Below are 10281 nucleotides of genomic sequence, written 5' to 3' on the forward strand. Positions count from 1 at the left end.
AAAAAAAAAAAAAAGAAAGGAGAGTCTCCTGGAAGCTCTGTCCGTCATAGAGTTCCCATAGGCGCGTTTCCCGGGTAAAGGATGCCAGTCATGCACTCGTCCTATATATCTGGACATCACTCAGTGTCACTGCAGACTGATTTCATGAGAAAGTTCACCTGGTAGGTCGCTACCTTGAGGACACTATCATTCCCCTATTAATGACAATTCTTTTATATGACTTATTTTCAGACATTAAAGAAATTATGGGGATAATTTTGGTTTGGGCTATAGAACTTTATCTTCTGATGATAACAGTTTTGTATACTTAGATTACACTTACTGGTAATTTTAATGTAAGATGCAAGAGGACAGATATTTGAAGCAAAGAAGGAGTTGCTTTCTTAGTGATTGAGAAATAGAAAGTTACATTGAAAATGCTGCTGGCAAGTCAGAGGACACTCTGGGCATTAATACACATGATGTTTTTTTCTGGAGAGAAAGCTTTATTTGGCCTCTGAGTGAACAATTTTATTCTTTCTTCTTAAAAGGACACCATATTTGCTTGAGTTTCATGGGAAAGGCGCAAATAGCTAAAAACCGAAAAATGAACAAAACTCATGTTGAGATCAGGAACTTATTTCAAGAAAGCAGATTCTAGGTTTTCTTCTAAAGTGAGTGACAGTACAGCCTTATGTCATCTACAGGTATGTCACCAGCACAAGGTTCAGCAGTATTGAGTATTTACCCGGGCCAGGTACTGACCAGGGCAGTATCCCGTGCTCAGATGTCACCAGGAGGATGCTTGGACATGTTCTGTAGATTCCGTGTATGGATAAAGAAGCATGCTATACATTTTAGTGCTCTTTGCACCAGAAGTCCCTCTGTCTCTGAATTGAACTTCAGTTAACAGCAATCACTTGTTTTCCCCGGGAGTACTGAATAATTAAGTATTCCTGTGGATTCACTGTCAGCCTAAAGCCTCAATTGCATAGCTAGGTCAGCGTCATGGCTAATGTGCGGTCACAGAATACACAGCACTTGGGCCTAGTGCTGCCAGAGTTGAGACCTGCTGAGGGTGCCACATGCTTTCGAAAGTTCAAGAAGACAGCCCGGAGAGCATGATCTTGATCAGTTTTCACCTTAAACCTCTTGCCACTTAAGTACAGAAAACCGTTGCCGCTAACTGATGCTTTACCAGAAATTCTCTGTAACGTTGGGGTCGGGGGACCACTAGCATTGGAGGCCACAGGCTGATAACAGGAAAATGGGTGGGAGGAAGATACTTAGAGGAAAAGTGCCTCCAGGGAAAGCGCTTGAGCAGGGGCTGTGTAAGGCTTCCCGTCCTCGTTCGGTCAACAAATATGTATTCCACCTACACAGGCCAGACAGCGTTCTGGTTACTGGGGATCCAGGGTGGGAAAAAAGCAAGTGTCTGCCTTCATGGAGCCCACGGTCTAGGAGGGAGGACGGTAGGGGTCCAACAGTAACAAATAAATAAATATAGGTCAAATGGTCATAAGTGATGGGAATAAAATGGAAAGGAGAATCGGTGGTCCTGTTGTGGGGGAACATGTGTCAGAGAAAGGCTCACTGATTAAGGTTACATTTGAGCAGAGATGTGAAAGAAGTAAGGGAGGAAACCATGAGGGCAAAGGATTCCAGACAAGTGGAACAGCAGGTGCAAAGGCCCTGAGATTGGTGCGCGCTTGTTGCTTTCCGGGAGCGGCACCGAAAGCGTGGCTGGAGTGGATTGAGTGAGAGGAAGAGCAGAGACGTGTTGGGGGACATAGCCAGGTGGCAAGTACTTCCACTTTTACCCAAAGTGAGATGGAAAGCCACAGGAGGATTTGGGGCAAGGGAAGGATTTGGCCTGACTTAGGTTGTGACACAATTACTCTGACTTTAGAGGTCAAGATGAAAGCAGAGGACCAGTTAGGAGGTGTTATTATAATCCAAGTGGAGATGGCAGAGCCTTGCACCAGGGTGGTAGCAGTGAGGTGATGAGGATAATGCCAAGGTTTTGGGTTCAATCAGTGTGAAGGATGGCGCTGTCATCTGCTCAAATGGGGAGACGGGGAGGAGTTGTGAACGTTGCAGTCCTCCAGCTGCAGTGGCCAAGTCTGCAGATCACAGTGGGGCTGGAGGGCGATAGATATTTAGGTGTCGCCAGGGTATGGATGGTATTCAAAGCCATGAAATTCATCAGTGTCACCTTGAGAGTGAGCGTAGAGAAGAGGTGCGAGGCCTGAGGCCTGTTGTTTCAGAGATCAGGGCATTGATTCCGAATTCACAGAGAACAGTTAATTAAGAATTTTCTTAACATTCTGTCACTTTCTTAATAGATTAACACACCACTGGTCCCTTTTGAGACAGTTGCACTATTTAATAATCATTGCTGAATTTTCTTTTTCTTTTATATTTTAGTGTCTTTTACCTGTCGATTGCTAATACTGCTTAAAACTGATAGGCATTTTTGGGTCTGGAAATCTGAGTTTTGTGCAACAGCATTAAAAAAAAAAAACACCAAAAGAGATGTTTGTAGCCATAGAAAATTGCGGTCTCAAAAGTATACAATTGTTAATCAAGATAGAAGGTAGTGTAAGTCTAGTCTAAATTTTTCATTGTTATTTCTTGCTTAAAAGTCTCAGTTGGGGTTGTGATTTCATGGTGGGCAAATCTGGTAAAAAAAAAATAAAGGATGGTAGTATTAATAGAGTATTAGTTCCTTTACACTGAACTTGAAATTCTTCCTTTTTTTTTGCCTTTTCTAGCCAATATTTGCATTTTTAAATGAAGAAAAGTTTGACGTGGATGGATGGATGGTTTATAATCCAGTTGAAGAATACAGAAGGCAGGTAAGTCAGTAGATACTGTAGATGTGGGGAATCTCAAACCTGCCTGGTGATGATATGCCATCAGTCACGCTCTTTGAGGATCAGTAACACCCTTGCTAAATAAATTTTTCCCGGCAGTGGTATAATATGGCTCATTCTAGTACTGTGGAACCTCCAGGCTCATCCCAGGGCCACGTTCAAGCTACACTGAAGGCTGCATGGCTAAGCTCTCTTTCCTTCCACTACGCGAAGAACGTCCATTATATTGTTGTCTGTGAAATGAATCAAATACTCAGAGTCTAGAGAAGCCAGACTTCTGTACCTTACTACTCAGGAGTTGATGTCATGATGTATGTATGTATTTGGGAGCCTAAGTATTACTGGCAGTTAGATTTCTGTTATATTCATTTCAGTTTAAAGATTCAAATGAATTAGAACTGTTTTTTGTAATGACTTTTCCAAGAATGCTTTGATGAACGTGTATGAGAATTGCCTTTACTGCTCTCTTAGTAAACTTCACCCACATGCGTGTTTATTTGCAATAATAAAGCGGGAGGCTTCGTGTACTGTTGCTGTTCGGGGCCAAGGTCTCTCTGCATTTTAAAGAAGATTCCCATGCCTGTTATGGAACAACAGCTACACTTTGACCTCTGCTGTAACCAAATCATAGGGCAGTTAGGAGTTTTGTGATGAGGTTTTTCATAATTCTCGTTCTACAAAGCTCATAAAGTAATTGGGAAGTTTTGTTGAATGAGGTTTGAGAATCAAATCAAGCCCAGTGAATGTGAAGTAAAATCGTAGAACCCTAGACTTGAGAAGAACCTTCTAGCCACCACTTCCACTACCGGGCACCTGGGTTGACTTCCCGGTTTAGTCTTTTTCTTTTTTTAATTAATTTTTATTGGAGTATAGTTATTTTACAATGTTGTGTTAGTTTCTGCTGTACAGCAAAGTAAATCAGCTATAGCACAGGGAACTCTACTCAGTGCTCTGTGGTGACCCGTTTAGTCTTGATCAGTGGTTTGCCTCTGTTCATAAGAAGATTCGGTGCTCAGGGATGTGGGTGTGGGAATTTATCTCTAGAGCACATGTATGCGGTAGTATTTCCTGTTGCTTCCAGAACTCAGCTTTAGCTTGTTGAGTTTTCGAAGGCTGTGTGTACCTCTCATTTTAATAACCTCTATTCTAGGTCAGTTGTGGAGGCAGACGAGGGACCATTAAAACATCTTGCATGTTTTGGAGACCTCTGTAGTGTTACGTATTGAAATATTTGCACCTTAGTTTTTGAGTGTTATTGACAATATTAAGACTTACTTTTTAGGGCTTCTAGCTTCAAACAAAACAGTTCCTGTTTTTAAGCTTGCATGCATATATGAACTCTTGAAGGTATTTAGTTCTAGAATGCCATTATATTCCATCCTTTTTTCTTACACCTTTCTGGTGGGGCTTGTAACTCTCTAATTGGACTCGACGTCAGACTCATCTGTCTGGTCCGAGCTCTATAGGGCCAGACCTAAAGATGAGGCAATTTGCATCCCCAGAGCAAAGCACCCACATGGCTTACTTTTGTGTGTGTACTTGTGTGTTTGTGAGCGTGGGGAGAGAGTTATTCCACCACCTCTGGACCTTGTCCACAGTAGCTACAATTCTGTGGGTAGGTGATAGGATGGGAGGTGTCTTCCGTGTCACACTAGCAGTCTGCTTAGAATGCAGATGAGTGTATTTCTCACACAGCCCATAGAGCAGTCACCCATCCCAAACCACTTGATTGAAGAAACTCTTAGGAGGTGGCGAAATGAGCCTCCCCAGAGGGGTTTTCCTTACTTCCCTTCTGTGAATTTCTTCATAAGCTTAGCCTCTTTCTACTTTGGAGCAGGTTGAAGCATTCCCTCTGTTTTGAGTGGGGAGTGGAATTTGCCTGATTTCTTTTTTACCCTCAATCAGACACAGATGAAGATTACACAGTGTACTTTTCTTTAGGGCGTGGGGCGGTTTGCACGGGTCGGGGAGGAACTTGGGTTTCTCTTTATTGTACAAGTAGTAGAGAAAAGTTGGACATGAAATCAAGGAAGATCTCAAGTTCAAGAGAATTTGTATTTTACCAACGATAGTTTAGAATTCTAGAACCCGCCAGTGTTTTGTCTTGTGTTCTTACATTGTCTGGATTATCGATCTGGCTCCCTTACTCTAAATCAGTACACCGTTACTATCCCGCTGTCAGAGGCACATGCACATTCTGCTCGAAAGAAGAAAGGAGACCCATCCAAGGCCAGATCCAGAGATGAAATCATCAGTGCTGACGTGGACTTCCTTTTTTCCTGCAGGGCTTGCCCAGTCACCATTGGAGGATCACTTTTATTAATAAGTGCTATGAACTGTGCGACACTTATCCGGCTCTCTTGGTGGTTCCATATCGTGCCTCAGATGATGATCTCAGGAGAGTTGCAACTTTTAGATCCCGAAATCGAATTCCAGTGAGTACTGCAATTAATGTTTTCTGTAAGGAGTGCCTTTTCTTCCGTGAGAACAGTAGTCAAGTAATTCAGAGAAACACTTGGAATTTCAGTCACACAAATAATTATCAAGTGTCCTGTGAGTGCAAAGCAGCAGGCCAAATGGGGAAAGAAGTAAGGCGTCACCTGCCTTCCAGGAGCTCGCAGTCAAGGACAGAGAATGGACTCAAGTAATTCTTATACAGGAGAGGGTACAGGTAACACCAGGTGGAAAGGAAGAAGGAAGGACAAGGTCTCTGTGGCTTTGTAGCACAATAACTGACAGGAGTTAGGCTCTGGGTAATGTCGGTTGAGTTATGCTGGAAACCATGCACTAGCCTATGTTATGGAGCCTATGAGTATAGGCTTTTACGTACCACCACCTTTATTAGGATTCGTCTGTCCTCATCACGTTTGTAAGCTGCCTTCATACCATTAGCAACCTGGGGTCAGGTGCAGACTATCGCAAACTATATTTACGGTATCACTGGACCTAGTTCATAAATGAGTCTTTGGTTCTTAAATATTTATTGTACGAGTCACCCTGTCTACTCTGTGTCCATAAATCTTGTTGGCTAAAAATTTAGAGAATTTTTCCCCTCTGTTAATTTCCAGGGCATGTCATAATAAGTACATTGTCTTATTTTGTTTTGGTTTGATTTTGAAAAACAAGGGTTGAAAAATTAAGATGTAATGTCACGTTGCCTTTAACTTCCAAGTCTAGACATTTTTGTCCCTAAAAGGATATTTGTGTGAAACTTTTGTTATGCTATCAACATAATGTGAATTGTAACTTTTTTAATGCACTTGCTTCGCTAAGCACGAGTGTCCGTTCATATCTTCGTGATATATATTATACTTGAAAGTATGTTCTTTGGCTCCTTTTGCGAGAACACTGTGCTGATGAAGCTAGAATTACCATTTCGCTCCTCTCGTGCTCCACCCCCTGCCCTGGCTAGCTGTCTTGCTAATCCATGCCTCACCCACAGGAGAACTGGGCTAGGATAGTGTGAATTGATTTTGTTCACTCCTTCATTCAATTAATATTTATTGAACATCTACTGTGTGTGTGTGTGTGCGTGTGTGTGTGTGCGTATTTCATGGGATTGGGGGTAGGAGAGGAAATGAAACAACTGAACCCAGCCCACTGTGCTCAGGCTGCCATCTCGATCCAGTTGTTCTCCCTGTTCTGAGTGAATGGGAGCCCGCCTAGAGCAAATAGAATGCTTAGCTGTTTACTTAGCCATTTTATTGATCCTTCTTACTTTGTGATGGCCAATTTGCATTTATTTTTCCTTAAAAAAACTAAGGCTAAGCTCTCCATCACCTCTCTATCTTTATAGATTACCATGCTTAATAATATCTGATAATAGGGCTTCCCTGGTGGCGCAGTGGTTGAGAGTCCGCCTGCCGATGCAGGGGACACGGGTTCGTGCCCCGGTCCGGGAAGATCCCACATGCCGCGGAGTGGCTGGACCCGTGAGCCGTGGCCGCTGAGCCTGCACATCCGGAGCCTGTGCTCCGCAACAGGAGAGGCCACAACAGTGAGAGGCCCACGTACCAAAAAAAAAAAAAAGTAAAAAAATAATAATATCTAATAATAGATAATGTACTCTTTGTGATATACCTTCTAACTACCTGACTCTTGACTGTAACCCAGGAAATGTATTTGCTTTTGATATGAAATCATTAATATTTGATATTAAGTTCTGTTTAAAAAAGAAACATATAAAGATACAAAAAGCATTGATGAGAAAGCAGTCTTGTCATGTTGTCCATAAATAAGATGCAGAGTATTATAAAATATCACTGAATAACAAAATAATCCACATGTATTACTGTTCCCATTAATGGATACATACTCCTTTGTTCTCAAACAGGTTGGTCTTAGTGTTATCGAATTCTTTAACATATAAGTAATACATACTTATTTTAGACATTTATAAAAATACTGGTAAGGCTAAAGGAGACTGCCACCTAGTGAGAACCACAGTTATGTGCTTCCAGACGTCCTTCTAGGCATACATATTTTTGTTTGGAAAAAAGGAAATTATTCTGTGGTTTATGTCTCAATCTGCTTTTTCTACACCGATGACTCTCTGTTCATGTGCCGGTGTGTAGATGTACTGTGTAGATTGACAGAAAACTGTCAGTCAGTTTGCTATTCCTATTATAAACGGTGCTGTGATAAACATCTTTTGGTGGCTAAATACTTGTGTACATCCTTAATTATTTATGGCTTCTACATATTAACTTCAAAAAGAATAGCCTAATATAGTAGCATATACTTTAAAAGCACTCACGGTAGTTGATGTTGTGAAATTTGCATTACTTGTACCTGGTCAGCTATATGGCAAGCATCCTTTTTGTAAAGGTAGTTGAGATCCCAAAAGAAAAAGCAGGTAAGAGGTGAAACAACTCGTAAGAATAGCATTTCTTAACATGGCCTGGTGATTCCAGTCTTAAATCTCCCAAGCAGAGAGAAGAAGGGCAGAAGAATGGAGGGCATGGGGGGAACAGGGCCGTTTCTTGCATATGACCTGATTTACATTTAAAACTTGATGAGGGTCTTTATCAAATGATAACTGTCTTGTATGTGCAGCGATTTGCTCTTTTAAAAGTGATCTCATATTGGGAATTCCCTGGTGGTCAAGTGGTTATGACTCCACGCTTTCACTGCCGAGGGCCCAGGTTCCAGCCCTGTGTTGGGGAACTAAGATCCCACAAACTGCCCAGCGTGGCCCCCCCAAAAAAGAATGGGGACTTCTCTGGTGGCGCAGTGGTTAAGAATCTGCCTGCCAATGCAGGGGACACGGGTTCAATCCCTGGTCCGGTAAGATCCCACATGCCGCAGACCAACTAAGCCTGTGTGCCACAACTTCTGAAGCCTGCACGCCACAACTGCGGAAGCCCACATGCCCAGAGCCTGTGTTCTGTAACAAGAGAAACCACCGCAGTGAGAAGCCTGTGCACTGCAACGAAGAGTAGCCCCCGCTCGCCACAACTAGAGAAAGCCTGCATGCAGCAACGAAGACCCAATGCAGCCATAAATAAATAAATAGATAAAATTTAAAAAAAAAAGAGTGATCTTGTATCAAATCAACATGTTGTAGACCTTAAATTTACATAGTGTTATAGGTCAAGTATATGTCAATAAACCTGAAAAAAATTAAAAATACATAGATACTTAAAAGCGATCTCACGTCTTTTCCCTCTTGGAGGCAAAGCCATAGGAGGTGGACAGGGCAGGTCTCACCTCCACGTTGTAGATTAGAAAATGGAGGTTGAGGGAGGCCAGCGCTTGTGCCCAGGCCTCCCAGTCCTGAGCCTTTGGAGTCTTAGTTGGGGGCCACAGTGGTGTTTTGACTGGGCCCTGGCAGGCACAGAGACTCAATTCAATGAGTATTCATTCGTATTATCATATAATCTTTTCTCACTGACGTGTTGTCATTATTATACACAGTGATTTTTATGAACATCAGTGCTCGTCATTTGCCATAGTGGGGAGGTGACTTCAAAGACGACAGCGTACTTGGCCTTGTATTAAGTGAGCTCGAACACTTGTGCTTCTGGGGTTGTGTCTGCTTTTCATGGGTTTTCGTACACTGTGCTGGGTACATGCGTTCTCCATTCATCCTCCCAGCAGCGTCATGCTGTCACGTGGCTCCGCATTTGATGAAAGAGGGAAGGGACGCTACAGAGGCTGTGAACTCAGCCACCACATTTACCTTCCAGCTTCTGTTAATTTTATTTTATTTTTCTCTTCTAACAGCTTTATTGAGATAGAATTCATCTATGAAACCATTCATTCGTTGAAAGTGGACAGTTCTTTAGGTTTTGCTGTATTACATTTTTAGTTTCCTTTTGCAGGTCTTGTTTCTCAGGTGCTATGAACTGAGAGACCAGGTAGCAAGTGTGCTGGGCTTGTGTGTAAAATTGGAGAAGGTTGATTCTGAGTAAAGGCTCAGAGCTCTCCCAGGAGGCGGGTGTCCAAGCTTCATTGTGGAGACTCTGGCAGCTCTTTGGCTGTCCTGAGATCCTGTTTGCTTCCTTTGGGTTTTCAAGCCCCTGTGTTAGATTCTAGAGTTGAGACTGTTGGGAAAATGACCTGCAGGTGTGAAGTACCAGGGGTGGTTTTCTTTACTTCTCACCTTTTGCTAAAGCTGTTTCTGGGTGATGACAAATCCAGTGCAAGCTGCAGGACTGAAATAAAATATCTGAAGCTTTCTGTTTCCTTTAAGTGATATAACTATTTTTAGGTAAGCATTTAATGTTTTTAGATGTGGTGCGAATTAAGAAAAGACTAGTAAAGCAATTGGTTATTCTCACTGGCTCTGAATAGTCATCATCGTTAAATGTGTGTTTCTGGGCACACGTGGAAATGGCAGGTGAACAAGCATCCCGTTTCAGCAAAATGAGATTCACTTCATCATGATTGTTAGTGCTCTCTCTTTTTTTTTTTTTTTTAAAGTTTTAATTGTTTTGACATTTGGTTCTTTCTTGATAGCCTAAAATTTCTGAACCAACCGTAGGTGCTGTCATGGATTCATCCAGAAAACAAGACGGTCATCATGCGTTGTAGTCAGCCTCTTGTTGGTATGAGTGGTAAACGAAATAAAGATGATGAGAAATATCTCGACGTCATCAGGGAGACGAATAGACAAATTAACAAACTCACAATCTATGATGCTAGACCCAATGTAAATGCAGTGGCCAACAAGGTAAGTATATTTAATGATATGGTGGAAACTTGCCTTACGTACAGTGTGCAGTGTTTTACATGAAGGTTGTTGCCATGGCGTATCAACATGTGGGTTTAAATTAAACTTCGCTTAAAGAGGAAAACGAGTTCACTGAAGGTAGAAAGTAGTTTTAATCACAAAACATATCTTACAAGTTGAATACATTAAAGCCAAATGCAAATAAGCTTTAGGTAAACTAGAAGTCTAGAGCTGTAGTGAACTTGGGAAAGA

The 10281-nt window shown here is 42.0% G+C and overlaps 1 protein-coding gene across 2 annotated transcripts in view; it reads left to right on the top strand.

The window, feature by feature from the left end:
• Positions 1-10281, top strand: part of MTM1 (myotubularin 1) — a 103956-nt gene that overhangs the window by 66973 nt on the left and 26702 nt on the right. For both annotated transcript variants that reach the window (XM_007452115.1, XM_007452116.1), the window contains 3 exons: positions 2754-2837; positions 5141-5290; positions 9841-10029. In XM_007452115.1, coding sequence (XP_007452177.1) covers positions 2754-2837; positions 5141-5290; positions 9841-10029 — 423 coding nt within the window. The remainder of the gene's footprint in view (positions 1-2753; positions 2838-5140; positions 5291-9840; positions 10030-10281) is intronic.

This window comes from Lipotes vexillifer, unplaced genomic scaffold, assembly GCF_000442215.2.
Source record: "Lipotes vexillifer unplaced genomic scaffold, Lipotes_vexillifer_v1.1 scaffold1081, whole genome shotgun sequence".
Classification (NCBI taxonomy): domain Eukaryota; kingdom Metazoa; phylum Chordata; class Mammalia; order Artiodactyla; family Lipotidae; genus Lipotes; species Lipotes vexillifer.